We start from the raw sequence: 20,093 nt of genomic DNA on the forward strand, positions 1-20,093 counted from the left end.
TGGTGGTAACTACTGCAATATGTCATCGAGCTGGTCCTTTTGCCTATAAAAATACTACTTACTTAGTATTATATCAAAGTACACATAGTTACACAAAGTACACCTGGAGTTCTGAGGTGGATATGTGTAGACCTCACCAAAAAAGATGAGGTTTTTAAATTAAGAAGGAAAAAAATAGAGATTTATAAGAATCGCAACGAGAACAGCTTTTTAAAAAAGTCTCCAAACTGAGAAGTTAGGTGAACTGCAAATAAAAATTTTATATACTAAGCTTGCATTCTTGATTGTGACTTTGCAAGTGCATCCTTGTCTCCACCTTAGTTTCAACCAACTTAGTGGCTTTCCAAAATGAGCTCTGTAAGTGGTTCTTTGGAAACTCTTCTTTCCACCTCCAGTTGGCCTGGCTGTCACCTTCCTGATCCTCTCTGCAGCCTATGTGAGTTGCAGATGCCTGTGTCTTTCTGTGGCTGTATTACCCTCCTGCCTGTCACTTTGGAACCTTCTTTCTTCCCTAGACTGTATTTTTAAAGAAATATAATATATAAAGTGAGAACAAACAAACAACAGATTCTCTCGTTCACAAAACAAGCAGTTACTGTATAAAATAAACAAGTTTAATTTGATAATGTATGCATTTTGCCACAATTGGCATAATTACGGCTGTTATTTTAGTTCTGATTACTTTTTTTGTATGCAGTATTTACCTTTTCCACATACAGGAATATCAAAAGCACATGGAGGCTTTTGATCAGAATGTAGCTAATGTCACAACTTGGATGTATCGTGCTGAAATACTGTTGGATGAATCTGATAAACAAAAGCTGCAGCAAAAAGAGGAAATTCTTAAGGTAAAGATAATGTAGTTTTCTGGAAAACATTAATTTTATTCTAAAAAGGAATGTGGCAAAATGAGCGTATTTTGAAAACTATCACAAATTTATTAACATTCTTTTTTCTGTGATAAAACTACCCCCTACAGCTTGTAGATTACTTAATAAATTTGCACTGCATTGCAAAAGATAAATCCCTGCAGAAATAAGACCAGATATGTTATTGTAAGTCTTGGGGGCTTCCTGGTGAGTAGAACAGCAGGTTATTAAACCTGCATTTGCTGGAAAATACATTTTAACACATCTGGTTGAACAAAATAGTTTTTTTTTTTCCTTGTTCTTCATTTTTAGTTGCTTTTCTGTTTTCCTGTGGTACTTTTCTGATATCTATGGTATCTGCATTTGGTATCTCTGTCATATGATTGTTTTAACTCTAAACACTGCGTTGATGCCAGACAACACCACAGACAAGAATATTATATGGTGAACTAGCTGTATAATTAATGAGTTACTGTATTGATCAGAAGGCTTTATTCAGCCCATTGCATCATTTGACCAACTGATGAAAAATTAACTTGCAAGATAGATGTGAATTTTAAAGCATCTCATTTAAAATACCTTCTTTCTTAAGATTAAACAACCTCAAATTATTTTCTATAGGGATTTTTATTTTCTGAAATCACTGTGAAGTTTTACTTTGTATTGGAGTCCATGCTCAGTTCATACTGTCTGAGGAACAGTTTGCAAATCAAAATCAGAACTGTATTGCTGGCACCAACATAATGGTACCGTTTACTAACGCAAAACTACAAATTTCAAGGCAGAGCATAAATCAATGCCTCATTGATCTCAGCAGGATTACAGGACAGACTTTTGTAACTGAATGAACAATTTTGCTACCGTCAGGTACAAAGTACAATTATCTTCGCCATCAATACAGTTACATATATTTGTGTTGCACAAAGGCCTTTCGTACTGACAGTGAAATATAATTCTTAATGCCCAGTTATGCTTACAATTCCTGAATGCCTGGCTATCTTTTTCGGCCTCTGCCCATACTGGGATCTACTGTTAAGATTACTATTGCAGAGGAAGAAGGTATTTGACTCCAGTTTTTTGTAATTTGTGATAGATTTATAGAAAAAATTCCCACTAGTTTTCATCTGGTCATTTTTCTCTGCCCCAACTACAGGCATGAACCGAAATGAAAGCAATGACTATACACCAAGCTCCATAATGCATGACTTAGCAGCTCTTCTTAGCTTTAGGAACATAAAATAATTTAGCATACCCTGAAATATGCTGAGGATTGTACTATTGCAGATAAGAACCTGCCTAGAAATAATGTTCACCATTAATTTCCTCTAGGACATATTGAAACAGACATGTAGATACATTCCTGCCATAAATTTGAGGGATATGAGTGGGAATGTTATTTAATGTATTTCTACTGAATTTACACACTCATGCATAATTATCTGAATTTGCTTTGTGGTTTTGCTCCCTATTCCTTTGCACACTCTCTCTCTCTCTCTTTCTCTCTCTTTGCATTTATTACTAACTTCAAGCCCTGTCTCTTGCTCACGGACTGTAGCGCTTAAAGGCTGAGCTGAGTGATATGCATCCAAAGGTGGACTCTGTGCGTGACCAGGCAGTAGACCTGATGACAAACCATGGAGATCACTGCAGGAAAATAATAGAGCCTAAACTGTCAGAGCTCAACCAGCGATTTGCGACTATATCACAAAGAATTAAGAGTGGAAAGGTAGGAAGACTTGCTTCCTTACAGAGATGCATACAAAATGGTATTTATGTAAGGTGCACAATTACAACTACATAACGGGCTGCAGTTTCTCCAAAAACTAAGCTTTTAAAGGAAAAACTGTACATCCTAAGAATATATTTTTTTAAACTGTGAAGGTTTGGGGTTTTTGGCATTAAGGTTTTTTTTCACTGTTTCACAATTAGAAGTATTTATTGACTTGATAGGAATGTAACACTGATTACTTCATTAACTTACAAAGACTGAGCAACATCCTGGAATCAGTAAGATTATTAATCTTCTCAAAGTATGAATAGTCCTTTTATATATATAGACTGGGTTTTGGAGGATATTTTTTCATTAAATGCAACCAGTCTTTTCCTATGAGTCTGTGACTCAGCAAGGTTGAAGAGATAGATAGATAGATAGATAGATAGATAGATAGATAGATAGATAGATAGATAGATAGATAGATAGATAGATATGCACAGTTTGTACCAATTATACTTCAGCTACTCACCTGTACAACTAGTTTGACTACTGAATCTGAATTCAGTATGGATTAGGTAATTTTTAGTTGCGACTTCTGAATTGGTATGAGGGAGGGCATAAGCCACCTACTTTCTCCATTTGATACCTTTATTGCAAAGAGCTGTTTGGCAGATTAAAGCAGGCAGACATACAGGTTGGTATATAGGATATATGGGAATGCATGGATCCCAGTCTTAACTCCTCTTGCTGGCTACTGTAATAGCACTGGAAATGAATGCACAGAGGATCAGTGGCAAAGCAGGAAATAAACTTTACAAAAAGCATGAGCAAAGAGACATGGCTTTCATTAGTTGTTTGGGGTTTACGCAGGGCTCAATACCCTGTGTAACCAGTACTTTCTTTGTGGATTTTTGAGTTTATTTAGGTTCTATTTCTGGAACAGAGAAAAATTTTTCCTATGAATAAAGATCCTCTTTTCTTTTTTTTTTCCTATTGGCCATCAGTAGTACTCAGCCATTATTGTGTGCTTCTCACTTCTTACAGAAGTACAAACTGTAGTTTGTACTTCTTGGCACAAAGCCCAAACTGTGTTTTGTGACATTTTTATTCTCAACATCTGCTATCTGCAGTCTGGATTTCCTTCTCAGTTTTACCTTGCACTTCCACAACACTGTAAGCATACAGGGCTGATGCAGCGTTTGATAGGGTTGTGTGAAATTACTGCTTGTCTTAAGGAACAGTGGGACTGCCTGTAGATGGCTTAACATGGGATAACCATTCGCATTGCCTGGTGTGGGTTCACTCAAAGAAGGGGTAAAAAGTGCTTATCAAGATGAACTGTTTTCAGAACACAGCCTGCAAACACCTGGCAACCTGCTCTCTCAGGTGTTCTCCCATTTATGGTTGTATAGGCAACAGGAGCTGGAATGGTAGCGCCTCACTAAGCTTTATACACTGTGTACCTAGCAAGAAGAGAGGAATAACTACAGCATATAATTTTAACGGTAAATTAGAATTTAGGGGACCTTTTCTAGGACCTTGGGGCATGGACAGCTAGGGTATGATTCACAAAGGATATCTGTAGTTACAGGTATTGAATAAAATACAGAGGCAAAAGCTTGTCTGAATTCTTGGTGGTTCTGCTGACGTACTGTATGCATTTAGATAAAGGACTAAATTGCTGCGTGCCTCATTTTTGTCCACTTGTATAATGTAGGTAACTGCACTTCCCTTAGTCATGATATCAGCTTCATGGGCTGAAAAATTATTGTTCTTATAGAGTGATATTATGTTTCCTAAGTGTTGGGGTTTTATTTCATGCTTAGTAAAATTATTCACCCAATGAATAACAGCTTAAAAAATCAGTTCAAGGGTATAGTAAGTTCTCATAATCTATTTTCAGTCAATTCTCATCTGTTTTCAAATTAGCTATATTTTTTCAAATACTAGCAATTATCAGTACAACAGGTAAGTAAATAAGAAATGACCTGTGAAGTCAGTAAACGGTAGTATGTAATTGGTGTGTCCTTAATTAACAAAATTTTCATAGTATACTGAAATGAGATTTAATATTTTCAAGTGGCCTTTGAACCTCATTCACTTCCTGGAATTTCATTTAGTATTATTCATTCCATTTTCCTTTTTGTTATTGTTTTTAGCATTTGTCAGAGATTAGTAATTTTATGTTTCAGCTTTATTAGTTGATTTGTCTTTTAGTGAGATTTAAGTACTTTTGAAGACATCCTTCAGAGCATTTGAGAATAAATTACTGTGTAGTTTGCTATTATTTCTACCTCGGTTGAAGTGCTTGCTAAGTGTAATTCTGAGATTCTTGATGAAAATTTGTGAACACAGTATTATTCTCTATAAATATCATACATTATTATACTTCTATTTAATGTTTTTAAGTGCGCAAAATCTTTGTCATTACAATAATCAGATACAATTAAGGCATTTTTAATCTAATTCTCCCAGGTCATCTGGAGAACAGCTGAGAATAGATGATGTCCAGTCTCCTGTTATAGCTGATTAACTTTGGTTGTTATCATCTTCATTACAAACGTTTGCTTTATAATAAATAACAATTGTACTGGAAGGAAGAGTAAAAGAGAACTGATTAGGATGTAATGTGCTTGTGTCTTTAGCAAGAAGGCAGTTGTATGTCCAATAGTACCTAGAATGTCACAAAGCATTATATCTTTAAATCTAAATTTTATGCAAGAATTATGAAGAATTTGTTGCTTGTTCTTGCATTTAAGGCTTTGAAAGAAGAAAGCTTATTCTGTTGACCCTTTGCAATGCATTTAATCAATATATGGCCTATTGAACATTAAACTATCCACAGGCACTCGAGTGTCAGGTAGATAAAGGGCAATGTATTATTGTTAATAAGTGGTGCTTGGTTTAGAGTTTAAAACTGAACACTAAGCTAAAGCACTATAATTATAATGTGTTTCATTTTGGAGGAATTGTGTCTGTTTTATTTGGTTGAGGGATTTTTGTTCCTGCATTTTTGCTGAGGCTTTTTTGAAACACAATGTCTTTTAGTGAGGTTTTGTTGTTTTGTTTTGGTTTTTTTTTTAAATATGTTACAAAATATTGTTAGGGGAATATCTTATACGAAGATTGTCTATCGTTTGTTTTCCTGGATTTTTTGCCGTTCTTTGTGAAAGAGCAATGATTTAAAAAACCTGAAACAAATAATGAAATTTTTATCAATTGGTAGTAGTAGGTGGGTTTTCATTTGAAAGGATGGCTTTTTGCTCTGTAATTTCTGACAAATCAGATATAGTCAAGTAGTGTCAACATTTAAGTTTTTAGACAAATTGTTATGTTACACTGTTTATCTAAACCTGTTATTTCACAAAAATATGAGAATAACAACTTTTTTCATTTTCACTCACCGTAGAATTCTTGCGTTTTCTTATATGGAAATTCTACAGTATCATTAAATACCTATCTTTACTTGTATCTTTGGATACTGTGAGTAGTATGGTGCAGGTGTTTTTCCACATGATGGAATATCTACCATTGTTTTAGCAATAGGGGTTAGAAAAAGTGACCCTTTTCATTTATGTTTCTAATAAAACTATTAAGTATGTGATTTAAATAAATAATCTTTGTATTTCTCCCATTTTAGCCCTTCGTTCCTTTGAAGGAGTTGGAGCAATTTGAATTCGATATACAAAAATTGCTTGAACCACTGGAGGTTGAAATTCAGCAAGGGGTGAATCTGAAAGAGGAGGACTTCAATAAAGATATGGTAATTTGGTTGAAACAGAAGTCTGAGTGAAGTAGGCAGGTAGATGAAAAAAACTGAGTGAAAATCAGAAACTTCCATATTTGCATTCAGATCTTTAGATATGACTTGGAAAAAATTTTACTGTGTTAATGTATTATAAAACCAAAAGTCTCTAGTTAGCATTAACTAAATGTTTTAGTGATAAGTTAGTTGGTAGTTTATAAGAAAACCTTTTTTTGACCCTTGTGAAAACATTAAGCAAAACAAGAATATTATCTACGGGTCCTATAATAGTACCAGCAATATTACCCAATAAGGAATGAATATTAAAATCTCTGTAGCAGTATAAAGACCAAGAAAACTCAGAATGATGTATCTAAATGGGCAATAGAGTAAAAAAAGGCATTTACTAAAAACAGATGATAGGCAATGATCATTGAAAGAATTGCCACTTGCCAACTAGTTCTTAACAGATCTGATTTGACCTTTTATTGAAAATAGCTTTGTGGCTGTGATAAGCTTTATTACTATTGTTTGCTCATTGCAAATAGTAAAGACATTATTGCATGTTAGGGGGAAAAAAGCCACGAGTAAAATACTGCTGTGCTTTGTTATTGTTGCCCTTGTGGTGTGTTTTCTCCAGAGTAATTTTCAGAGGGATGACATTTCTTGGCTGGGCAATAACAGAGATTCATCTTTAGGACCCTTTCTTTGTTAATCTTCAGCAAGATCAAAGATATATTTCTTTGCAAGCAATATTCTTTTCCTTTTAAGGAATTATTTAAAGATAACAATTCTATATCAAAGCTGAAAGGAATCTTTACAGGACCTTTTTTTTTTTAATGCAAGGAAATTAAAGTTTAAGAGAGTATGTACTGCAGTGGTAAATTTTAAGTGAATCAAGTTTGACAGGGTAGTTGCCACTACCTGAGCATATTTTGTTCCCTTTCTTTACATAAAAAGTTTAGTGTGGTTCAAGAAAGAGACTCCCAGAAGCTGTGGCATAGATTCAGCTTCTGTGGAAAAAGTACTTAGTGGTATCACTTTCCCTGCCAGAATAGCGGTTTTGCATTGTGATGATACATGAAACGGTCAGGAATTACATGGCCTCCTAGCATACTGTCAATTTCAGCGACTACTGACAGATTTAGAATATTTTAGATATTTCTATTCTTTTTGTTGTAAAGTAAAATATATTTTACCTTTCTGCCTGTAATGTTTTCATCCTGTTTTCCTAGATGCTGTGTAAAATCTAGTATCAAACATCTGTAGGCTTTCAAGTGCCCTTTTACCTGTACCCCTCAAGTGTCTACGTGTGTTGTAGGAAGCAAGTTAAAGTTATCTGGTCTTCCGTATAGAACTGCAAGTACTTGTTAGATTATTACCTTAGCAAAGGAAGTGTAGTTTTTATATGTCTGTATCTCCTAGTACTTTAGTAATAACCAGATTACAATGCCCATTATACTCATTACCTTTTTTTTTTTATCAGAGTGAAGAAGATGAGAGCAGAGTGAAAGAATTGCTGCAAAGGGGCAACACGCTTCAAAAGAGAATCACAGATGAGAGAAAACGGGAGGAAATAAAGACAAAACAGCAGCTATTGCAGACTAAACATAATGCTCTCAAGGTATAGGAGCTACAATTATAAGCACATGCTACTAAAACCATTTTTTCTTCATTTCAGGGTATTGTTCTGTTAAATTAAATAAATCCTCATTACTATTTAGAGATGAGTAATTTAAAAGTATTGGGATATAAGTCTATATTTTCTTGTATACTTCTCTTGATGCCTTGGAAAAGACATTTTAAATCTCCAATTTAACAAGTACTGTTTTTGTCCTAAGTGTTACAACCTTGTGATTGCCAGTTGGACTACAATGACTTCTCTAATAATAATTCATTTCTTTAATGTATTATGCATGTTTTATGTCTCTCCAACAGCAGTCAAGACCTTACTTAGGATCAGTTCCGTCAAACTTATATGTGTATATATCGAGGTAGCAGCTAAGAGACTGAGAACCAAAGTCACATGTCAAAAATCTGTGTTACCACACTCCTGGGGGTATAACTGTATAACACTGTTCCTAGAAACATCCACACTGAGACCTATTTGGACAAGCTAATAATCATAATTGGCAGTGTTGTCTTTCCAGGGAAAATTAAAAGTAAGGAAAGAAAGAATCTTAGAGTTAGAAAGTCACCTTGGTCACTTACTTGGAGCTGTAGGTTCTGGCTATTATAGAAGAATTTTTCATCTTATTGGCAAGAATAATTTTCCTTTCTTTTGAAAATTTTCATTAAGTTGTTCTTGGCCTGGGAAACATGGCATGGTTACGTTTTATTGTTACCTATTTTCAAGCAGCACCATTCCTTGCCTGTGGTTTTCATTCTATCTTTTACAGTTCTGCAGACCTGTGTAAATTCAAGAAAAGAATAGCTGGAATATACCATTATTTCATCCACATTTAAAAGAAACTTGAAATCTATTCAGTGTGTCTTTGACTGTTCCAAGTTAAATGGAAGTAATTAATAATTTTTATGGAGGAGTAACAAGAAAAGTGTTTCTGGAACTATGCTATTGACCAGATCCTTACTGGCTGTTTTTATGGCATAAAGTGATTGATTTTCCTTTGGGTGACTCAGTTAAGGCATTCAACCTTGTCAAATAAAATTCAAGAATGGTTGAGGTAGATTCATCCGAGTATTTTTATATAAAATGTACCAGTAGTTTTTTAATTGACTTCTAATTAAGAAGTTCTAATAGTAAAAATATTTTCTAAATTCTGTATAAGCAAAGTTAAGCAGTTAAAGCAAATGCAAATGGAGTATATTTAATAATGTTTGTATGAAATAAAATAACATTTTTTAATCTGTTAAAGAGAAGTTTTAATACTTTTATAAATCAAATTCACAAGCACAAGACATCTGTTATGTAAATGGTATTTAATTTTGGAAAAGGAAACCTTTTTTGCATGCAGTTCTACATTGAAATTATTTTCTTTTGTGTAGGGTCATAGTTTGCATGCAGTTTAGAATTTCACAGGACACCACAAAATGCGGGAAGCCCACTTATGGCTAGATACTAAGTGGGCTGTGTTTCAATCTGTCCAGTAAGTGTTCTGAGCAGAAGCATTCCATATAAAGTATTGCAACTTATGTAAGAGTCTTTACTTCTCTGAATATTGGTGACCGTTTCAGTGGTTTATTCAACATGCGAACAACCCTATATTAGGTAACCTCCTTTAAGAGGAAAAAGAATCTGCTAAATTTATGAAAATATGCTGTGTTCAGATACTTACCTACTGGATGTAAATATCAACGTTTAATTAAAACAAATAGCAGCCTTGTGCACTTTTTTCTTTTCAGTGTGCACACATACCAGTTCATATTTTATAAGCCTTTAATTCATATTCTAATAATGTCTGCACTGTGAACAGGACTTGAGATCTCAAAGAAGAAAAAAGGCTTTAGAGATTTCTCATCAATGGTATCAGTACAAGAGGCAGGCTGATGACCTAATGACATGGCTGGATGACATTGAGAAAAAGTTAGCCAGTCTACCAGACCACAAAGATGAGCAGAAGCTAAAGGTAATGTTGTTTTGGGATGGCAATGGTAGAACTTTTTGAGTGATAGTTTATCAATTTAACAGACAGCAAATGCAACAAATTTTCAAATAGGTAGAGAAAATTATCAGTTGAGTTCTTTATTTCTATTGATAGTAAACCGTAATTATCTGTGTTGAAACTGACATTGTTTTGTTGTACTGTACCTTGTATTTGTTTGTTATACAGAATGTTACATAAATAATTTGAAACAGATGAAATAAATTTTTTTGTTGATAATATGGAAAGTGTGCAATGTATTAAGAAGTATAAAATGTTTCCTAGTAAAAATTGTAATTGATTTTATGTATCTTTGTTCCAGATAAACAAATGACTTACCGATATATGGATGACCTCTATCTCATGTTAGCACATTCATTTTCATCAGAACATATTCATATGTCACTGTCAAACTCTATAGATTTATTTACATACTGTCAAAGATTTTCCTAGTTTATTTTGCATCGTCTTTCTTTGCTTCATTCTCTGTTGAGTTTTCCACAGAGTAAAATAGGAGTTGTGATATATGATAGAGTCAAATAATGTATTTGTAAGCGGTCCAAACACTTTGTCCTGAATATGCTGACCCTTATTGAGAAAATAATTTCTCCAATTGCCCATCACAGTGTACTAGCAAGAATCTGGAACTGGAAACTGTTGGCTTTTCCTAACTAGTTTTCAGTGTCTACTAGATGTCAGTATCTCTACAGCTGATCTCCACGAAGGTTCTTCAATTTCAGTTATTTTTATTTTGTTTAAGTGTAAAATAAGACATGAAATAGCTGTAAATTTTAATTGTAACAATAAAAGGAAATGGAATTTCTGACAGAAGTATTTTGATACTTTTAAGTTGATTGATCTAGTTAGCTAACTGTCCTGGGCCCTGTATTGGTTTTGCTCACTAGGAGATTGATGGAGAATTGGAGAAGAAGAAGGAAGATCTGAATGCGGTGCACAGGCAGGCTGAACGCTTGTCTAAGGATGGGGCTGCAAAAGCAGTGGAGCCAACCCTGATACAGCTCAGCAAGCGCTGGCGAGATTTTGAGAGCAAATTTGCTCAGTTTCGAAGACTCAACTATGCACAAATTGTGAGTTGTTACTGGCAAACCCATATGTTTGCAACTGCTACTACTAACAGCATCCTACTAACAATGAGAGCTTCAGGGTCAGTTTCTACTCTTCAGATATTAATAAGAAAAACCCTATTGTCTGCAAGTGGGGGAATCTTTATATTCTGATATAATAGTTCTCTGGTTTGATCTTAAAATTGCCCTTAGGTCAAAGCAGCCAATTATAAAAAAACTCAGCAATGAAAAATTTCTGTTTATTTCTGTTGCCTCATTGTTTTTCCATAACATTTTCCAGTTTTAAAAGTCACTTTGCCATGCATGTAGTTTGTTCAGTGAACGTGTAAATCAGAAGAATTGTCTTTTTCAAACTACCCATCCCATGCCAATTTTAATTGTTTTTTTATTTGTCCATAACATGTTATACCCACTTTAGCAAGAGATTAAAAACATCTTGTGAGACTATATATACACGGTCTTTTCTTCTAATGCTTGAATTCTCAAAGAAGTTTTTGCAAGGAAGTGTACTTTTAAATTTGACAGCATGAAAACATAATTTTATGAACCAATTTTTTGTCATCTGATTTTGAGTTTAGTTATTTGTAAAATATAACTTTTTTTACTGGTTTATACATGCTGCAATAAGTGGATAAATAAAACAGAAAAAAACTGTCACTATTCCAGGTTTATGACCAAAATAGGTATGGGTATTTCCCATTTGGAGGATTGCCAGAGATTGCTTTTGCATTTACAATGCAGGTTTTCCTTGCCATGCCTACTACTCTGCTCATTGTCATCTGGGATATTGATTTTGTATGAAGAAATAGAAGATTTTCTCTCAAGAAAGTTGTTGCATTATGTGCTTTTTTGTAATCTTAAAAGTGCTAGTGGTAAAGGGGTGTTTCAGAAAAATATAATTGTATTTATTTATATTTTAGATGCACTTAGATTGCAGAGGGGATACTGACAGGATAATTAAAATTTAAATGCAAGAACTATTATTTCTAATCGATGTATGGTTGACTATGTTTTAAAAAAGAAAAAAAAAAAGAGTTCCAAAAATCAGCAATAATGTTTAACCTTTTGGTCAATACAGTCCTCTATTTAATGTACTGTGCATTGTGTACTTTTAAGTTTTCTACTATTAAGTTGCATAATGTATATATAAAAATAATAATAGGGATAGCTATACAGTTAATGTAAACAATCAAAGAAACATTAACTTTGGTTTGTAGGTTATTAAATCTTGTTACCTTTGATTGCTCTTTTCAGAATACTATGGTTTATATTAAACTTGATGGATATAATCAGTTGCAAATCTTTTATATTGGCATGGAGCTAGAGCAGGCTTTACTTTATCTTGTAAATGAGTCTTTTCTTATAATGAATGTATATATTCCTTTGTTAAGTAAGAAATAAGGATGTGCATGCAATTTATATAAAGACATTCTGCTGCCAATGTGTTTTTTATATCACCCACCACCTACCATGACAGAGGATGAGTATATCCATTACGAAATTTTACTAGCAAATCAATAAAACTATATGTTAGCGTATTTTTCTTTAAAATATGTAAGGTAGATACAGCAGCACATATGCTTTTGAATTGGTCAAAGGAATACAGTTATTGATATTTTAAAGCCATGTAACAATTACATGTATTTTTATTGTTAAAATTTATTATTTATATAATACATTTCTATTCTTGTAGTGGTTACATTTTTAAATATTCTCAAATATTTCATGCAGAGAGGGTACTTGTTAGTATTTCTCTGGGGAATGAGAATATTAGTCAATGAAATTTACATGTGTACAGGATAATTAATGTATCCTTCTCATTTCTCATGAAAAATACCTTTTTCTTTTGACAATGACCAAGGTGATACTAATATGAAATATTCTAGAATTTTTACAGAAGATACTGAAACCGGTGTGAGGCAGTATGTTTTCCTGACTCAAATCAGAGTGAGAAGTACAACTGCCTTGTTACAGTCTGAGGTTTGGCTTTGCTGAATCAAGTGAATTCCTCCAGTCTTCTTTTTTTCTAACACAGCCTAAATACCTACCTCACAGGGATGTTGTGAGGATTAATTGTTTGTGCAAGACTTTACAATAGAAAAGATCAATGAAAATTCCAACTATTCACTTGAACACATGCATATACCAGCAAAAACAACTTTCAGAGATTTTCTATGTTAACCACCAACTGAATAAAGCCATATGATAAAAAAACAAAAAGAATTTTATTTTTAAAGCAAAAGAAATAGAAAACTGCTGCATTTTTATTTATAACTGATGATGTATTCAATAGCAGGCTTATTTAACATTTGAAATTTGTTTTTATAAATAAACGAGGATTTAGTTGTACTGTATATCTTGCCAATCATTTGATTCATTAAATAAACAACACGACAGCACTGAAGAAGACCTTCAATTATGTGGCTTAATGACAGACTTGTGTTTCCTACCTTTGTTGGAGCTAATATCTTTCTGATATCAAAAAGGTAAATTAGAATAATCATGCTTCCCTGAATTTTACTTTTCCCCCATATCTTTTGGGAAGACCTGTCAGAAGGATGTAGGATCTGTAAACATATAAGAATTGATTCTTTCTAGTGTGGCAGATTCTCATAAAAGTCTGATTGTCTCACAAAAACACAGTAGTAAATATCCAGCAACTAGCTGACAAATATATATGGGTGTGTAGATATATCCAGATATATATAAAACAGAATTTTCTGTTGCCACTTTTAATAATAAGGTATGATGTAGTTATATTACCTCAAACACTGCGTGTTCTGTTTAATGCCAATTTTGAGGCATTAGTCAGTCTGGTATAGTGGTCATCTCTTTATGTGAAAATTGTCAGTGTGATGTGTGACATTCTATAGGGAAAAAGGTGGGTTTATTGTAATAACAGATTAAACATGGTACACAAATACATAAATACAACTGCACAAAACCTAAAATGACACTGAGTGGGAAATAGGTTTTGGAGTTCATGTTGTCTTACAAGTTTCTGCTCCCACCCAGCGTCTTTATTCCTATGTGGCAAAATAAACAGTGGGCAGCAAATTCAGTTTTTCGGTGGGGCAGATTTCAGCTCCCTGTGTTAAGAGAAGTTTAGTATTCTACTTAATTTCTGCTAAAAATTTCCATTTGAAATCAGTTGGTAGTAACTTCATTTGTGCAACCTGAATAACTTATTAAAGAGTAGAAGATTTTACCATCATGTTTTAAAATTATGATTGAAATTCATGGAAGCTTAAGATACTCTTCAAAAACAAACCACTGAAGTTTAATCCTAAAGCAGTATGCAATTACAGGTTTGAGGTTTTTTAACAAAAAGTTTCAATAAAAGATGTAGCATTAGAGAGGTCAAGGGACACTTATTTCTAGATTATGTCTGCAGAGTCTAAAATCGTTAAGCCTTGGCAGTCACACAGTATTTTCAGGAAAGTTTTCAGTCCCCTTTGCTACAGTCTATACCTAAATCTTCCAGTTACTATTTTTCTGCAACAGTTTATGCCACCGTTCAAATGTAAAGAAAATAGTTACCTGTTGCAGAGAAATGCTAGATTCAGATAACTTAATTCCAATCAGGATCAAAATCAGTTATTGATATATTGATTACATTTATTTAAATTAGCTTTAATTAATGCCTGTTTTATAGACCTTTTTTTAATGCTTTCATTTCAGCAGTCTATGAGCATGTTTATGTCATGGTTCAGTTTAGATTTTATTGAGCTGACTGAAATTACTCTGTGTGTAGAGAGTACTGAAGGCCTTTATCATGAGAAAACATTTTCTACATGAACACAGGTGCACAACCTACACTATAAATTCTTATTTCATATGTCCTATTACCATATTTATCAAGCTATCCAATATTCTTTCTGCCATCACATATGCTGAACTATGCTGTAAATAGTAAGCCAGAGTATTTTTATGACAGGAAGAACATTGTTCTTCAACCTATTAACAGCTGTCAAATTATGTACCTCTTGATGTATATTTAAGCAAAAAAATAGGCTCATCTAAGTCATTTCAGTAATTTCATTGGTGACATACACAAACATTCTATTGAAATTTATGGTCATTTTACTACTGAAATATTTGGGCCTGGATTTTGGCCACACTGGGAAAAACAATAAAGTTTGTCAAATGATAAATGTCAGGAGAGACTGTCTTTTTCATACCACCTAGACTATGCATTGAACAGGAATGGATAAGGAAAATAGCTATACAAAACATGTATTTATTTCTATAAGGTAAGTGATTTAGTCTGATATCTAGTTATGTGCAATATGGATAAAATACCAGTACTCTTAGTACTTACTATGAAAATAAATATCATTAGCTTAATTTTTCCCATTAAAAGTCATTGTTCTGTTTAAGATTCTATAAAACATTTAGAAATCTAAAATACCTGCCCCCTAACTGGATGATCACTTGAGGTGAGAGTGTATACAACCAAATTCTGGAACCACATTAAGGACTGATCAAGTTTACATCTGAAATTCAAGAGTGCATTTAAGTTCAATCTTTTAAGGGCATCTTGCAGTTTTCAGTTATTATTTCCCTGTGGAGCTCTATTTAGTTCATTTAATGAAATGTAAACTTTTTTTTAATCTGTTAAAATATGTTTATATATAAAGATACTTTCTAAAATAAAAAACATTAATTGAAATAAATCTGTCACAGTTAGATAAACACAGGACTTGGTGTCCTAATTATCTGTCTGTATCTAAATAACATGGGTACTTCAGGGCTAATGTGCTACCATTGTTTTTGATCTTTGTTTTCCACAGTTTTCGCAACCAGCAGCATTGGAATGAAGTGGTTTTTTTTCTTATCCTTGCTTAAATATTTCTTTGAGTAAATAACCAAGTAATGGTTCGAAGAAGAAGGAGAAGACTAATTCTTCATTAGTCCTATGATGAGTGGGAGGGAGGACAAATGAAAGAAAAGGCATTAGAAAAACAAAATAGGAAAATAGCAATTGGACAAAAGAAAAGAACTATACAGTGATTGATTAGTATCTCTTTCGCCTGTGTGCTTTGGGTCTCTTAAGGACAGGACAGAGGTGATCCTGTGACACCATTTAACTTTTCTGACATTTACAGTGGCAGCTTTTGAAACAAATAGCTTTACACAGCACAGCTAAAGGCTGGGCTTTTTTGACTGTGGTCTGCAAAAGGGCTGAGGATGAATGAGAATCTTTGGGAAGAGAATCACAGCTGAATATTTGCACCCATTTTTTAGCACCCATCAACCTGGAAATTACTATTAGGAAATTTATTCCAAATAATTTAATTGTATTCCAAATACTCTAGTTTTATTTCTAATTTAAGATAATAAAGCTGTGGGAAGTACACTGAGGATGAATATTGTCTTTGGTGTAGCTGAAGAGCAGCTAGTTTCATAGATGCGTTTTAAAATGCACTTTACCTTCTCTGTGTCTAGAATTAATGCATACAGTGTTGTGGTAATTTAAGCGAAGACCGTCTATAGCCTTCTTTTGTAAAAGTGGACCAGTTTACTATGGTATTTTGCATTCTTCCCCCTGGAGCGTATTTATCTTCTCCCGTATTGCCTTAGTAATTCTGTACAGTATTCACTATCATCACTGCAAATCTGCAGTATTTTAATTGGGTGAAGTTAAAAAATCCGGTCTTGTAGGTGACAGAAGTTTACAGAAAAGGTTTTTCTCTGCCATTTTTCATTATCCATTATAACTTTTAGTGCAGTGATCTGAATTACATTCTCTAGTTTAAAAGTGAAACTCAGGGTCTTTACCTCATCACCTAGGAATGAAAACTCTTGCTGCAACTTGGATGAGGCCGATTTAGGATGCTGTCTTTAAATTATATGAAGCAGTTATAAGAATGTAGTCTTAGCCACACCACAGGCTTTTCTTAGTGTTCACTGTATGGTTGAGATGGAAACAAGACTTAACTTATTTAACATTAATAAGCTCCTTGGTGATCAGTCAGTAGAGTTACACATATGATTATTCAAGACAGCCCTAAATCTTCATGCATAAATGCTGTCTGAGATTACAGTACTTTTGCAGTCTTAATAAATCAGCCATTAGGTAAATTGGCATTGACCAAAGTCTGATCCTAAGAAGGCTGCCTTCCAGCATACTATGTATAAGTTTGTTCTGCCACTACATACGCTGTTTCTTCTCTGTAGCTTACTGCTGTCCAAGAAACACAATTTTGAAACTCTATTTTGAGTAAAAAATAATCCCTTCCATTCTTTCGGGTACTTCCTGCTGCGCAGGTGAATTTGAGTACGTATGTAAAGTTGGTTTAACAGAATCAATAGACACTGTCACAACTGGACATCACAGTTACAAGGACATAGGACTGTGTAGAAGACTTTAATCTTCTAAAGCATCAACTAGATACTTTCTTAAGTATGACAGTCCCTTTGTAATATCTGCATGTATTTTTTCAGCTGTGAAAAATATTACAAGATTAATACAAGAAATGGTTAACGACTCTATGGATTTATGTATTCTGTAGTTAGCATATAAAAACTTTCAAATCCATTTTGTCTGCTGGAAGGTAACACATATAAATCAATTACAAAAGTGTTTTCCAGGTAAACCCTTATAAAATTCTAAATAACATTTTTTAAATATGTGTTGAAAAGCAGCTTAGGATATAGATTTTGCAATGTGTTCTGATTTTTGTCAGTCCCAAATGTAACATGGGAACCTAAATATTTGGTTTTTTACTGATTTCTAATACTGAGAATGGGTATCTCTTTTGACTCACTGGTAGTTAAAGGCTTACCTTCCCCCTCCAAAATGCCAGTGACTGTAGAAGGTCTGAGCAGTGTTTGTTGAATAGTTATGAGGTATAGTCTTTATGTTTTTAATAAATCCCCTTAATAATTTTACAAATATCTGTTCAAAGTCACATGACAAAGACATATAGATTTCCTTTTACTTGTCCATTTTTGGACTACTGCAGTTATGAAGACTGAGATATGCCATCTTTTTCAGAATTAATTAACATATATATATAATTTATTTTAAAAAGAGACATTTTCTAAATGCCAGTAGTTCCAATTAGCCAATTATGCCGTAACGCTACCAAATTTTGGGTTTTTTCAGGACATGGTAACACGGCAGCTATGGCATAAGATACACAGTGTTCTTTTTTTATTATTATTTTCTGAAAAAGCTGGTTGATATCACACACAGTACAGCATATGAGAGTCTTATGTCCCAGTCTCATCATAGCTTAAATGATTTTTTTTTTATCTTCTCTTAACAAATAGATACCAATGGGAATTGTCAGGTTTAAAGGTAATAGGAGAACAGCTAGAATTTCCAATTTGTAAATTTATAAATTAAATAAAGACTAGTCGTGTTATTCTCTTATTTGTGTGAATGTCCATACCTGGAGGCAATTATCTAAGCCAGAATAAAACAAAAGCACTGTTAAGCAACCAAAAAAGGAAAAAAGATTGCCAAAGCTGTTCCTTTTACCACTTGACCCAGCGTGTTTAAAATCTTGGAGGGCTCTGAATGTATGAAGATGTGCAGAGCACAGAGGATGGGCTGCAGCACCAAAATGCTTTGTAACAGTTTTTAAACTATGTATTCACCTCTTGTGGGTAAAAAAATGAGAAAAGAGAGGAAGGAAGGAAGGAAGGAAGGAAGGAAGGAAGGGAGGGAGGGAGGGAGGGAGGGAGGCCAAAGTTACAACTATGCAACTATGAATAGAACCAGTATGATGAATTACTCCGGGTTCAATGTTTAAAGCTAATTGTCATAGCTTTTCTCTGTATATTTCTTTTTTTCTTATCTAAATGTGAAAATATCACAATTGAAGGGAAAAAGATGAAAAACTAGGGGTGGAATAAGTATTCATCCAAGTTTTAAGCCGCTCAACCACAGGTATCTATCCAATCGACCATACAGACTTCATTAGAGTGTGGCATGGCTATCAGAGGTTTTGGGAGATGTCTCATAACTTAATCCTGAAAGTACAGGGAACAGACCTTTTCCTATGGAGAAAACCTTTGCATTTCAATTGAGTCATGGAGGTCAAAAATAAGACAGTGGAATTAAGTTCACACTGGTCTATGCTTGTCGGTTGATGGTTTTCAAAATCGAATCCTGCATTTTTTTATTGCTATTCCTAGCATGTAAAATTTACTGAAATGTTTTCTAACTAATGTTATTATTATGACTATTTCAACTAGGGGTTTTTTTCCATTTTATGTATAGATAAAATAGATTCTTCTTATCATAGAATAAAAACAGTTAATGCAGCATTTCTCAACCAGTAAGGTATATCTTAGCAGTGAAGTACATAAAGCAATCTCTGTCCAAGAACAGCGCTGAAAATAATCACCTGTATTTTTAAAGTTTCAATTTTTTATAGGTCACCAATAAAGTCAGATACAATAATTAAAACACGTTTTAAGTATTGTGACATGCAGGCTTTTGTGGACTGCACTCAGACATAAGTAGGAAAATCACATACATGAGAAAATATTTACATTCATACTTGAAAATATGACTTTAAAAATATTATTTAAATAGATTTAAATGCTACCAAGTGTCCTTTAAGTCCTTGCCTTCATGGAATTACATAAGCATTTTATAAATTTTTAATCCTGTAGTGAGGATTTAGGTCCTTGTGCTTGAAAGAGATGCTTCTTTTTGTACTGATAACATTTTTTGTGATTGACTAAGGCCATCCAATCTCACAATGAAATTTTCATGTTATTGGTATAATTTTGATCTAGCTTCTATGTATATACCCACTTACAGGTAAGATGTGCTAGCAATACTATAGACACAGAATTTATTTTTAGCTGACGTCATCACTCACACTTGGCATAGGAAGGGTTGAATAAAAACTTTATTGCATGTAACTATGTACTTGAAAGCGGTTTTATTGATCTCTGGCAGCATTTGATCATACTTTTATGGTTTTATTTCTTTATTTGACGTATTAATGCTAACCTTGGGCTAGCAAATATCATGTAGTTTACAGTTTGCTCTAGAAAGCAATAAACTGTCCCAAAGTTTATCGACCTCTTTGAGGCATGTCTGCCTTTGTCCAG

General features: G+C 33.6%; 1 protein-coding gene across 8 annotated transcripts in view; it reads left to right on the forward strand.

Annotated features, from left to right (window-relative positions):
* The window catches only part of DMD (dystrophin), a 1,139,896-nt gene that overhangs the window by 455,772 nt on the left and 664,031 nt on the right, over nucleotides 1-20,093 (forward strand). For 6 of the 8 annotated variants that reach the window (XM_064473561.1, XM_064473589.1, XM_064473531.1 and 3 more), the window contains exons 35-40: nucleotides 720-848; nucleotides 2,425-2,595; nucleotides 6,224-6,346; nucleotides 7,815-7,952; nucleotides 9,763-9,915; nucleotides 10,836-11,018. In XM_064473561.1, the coding sequence (XP_064329631.1) occupies nucleotides 720-848; nucleotides 2,425-2,595; nucleotides 6,224-6,346; nucleotides 7,815-7,952; nucleotides 9,763-9,915; nucleotides 10,836-11,018 (897 nt within the window). The remainder of the gene's footprint in view (nucleotides 1-719; nucleotides 849-2,424; nucleotides 2,596-6,223; nucleotides 6,347-7,814; nucleotides 7,953-9,762; nucleotides 9,916-10,835; nucleotides 11,019-20,093) is intronic. The other 2 variants (XM_064473580.1, XM_064473598.1) reach the window with 2 other exon arrangements.

This window comes from Phalacrocorax carbo, chromosome 1 (assembly GCF_963921805.1).
Source record: "Phalacrocorax carbo chromosome 1, bPhaCar2.1, whole genome shotgun sequence".
NCBI classification, from domain to species: Eukaryota; Metazoa; Chordata; class Aves; order Suliformes; family Phalacrocoracidae; genus Phalacrocorax; species Phalacrocorax carbo.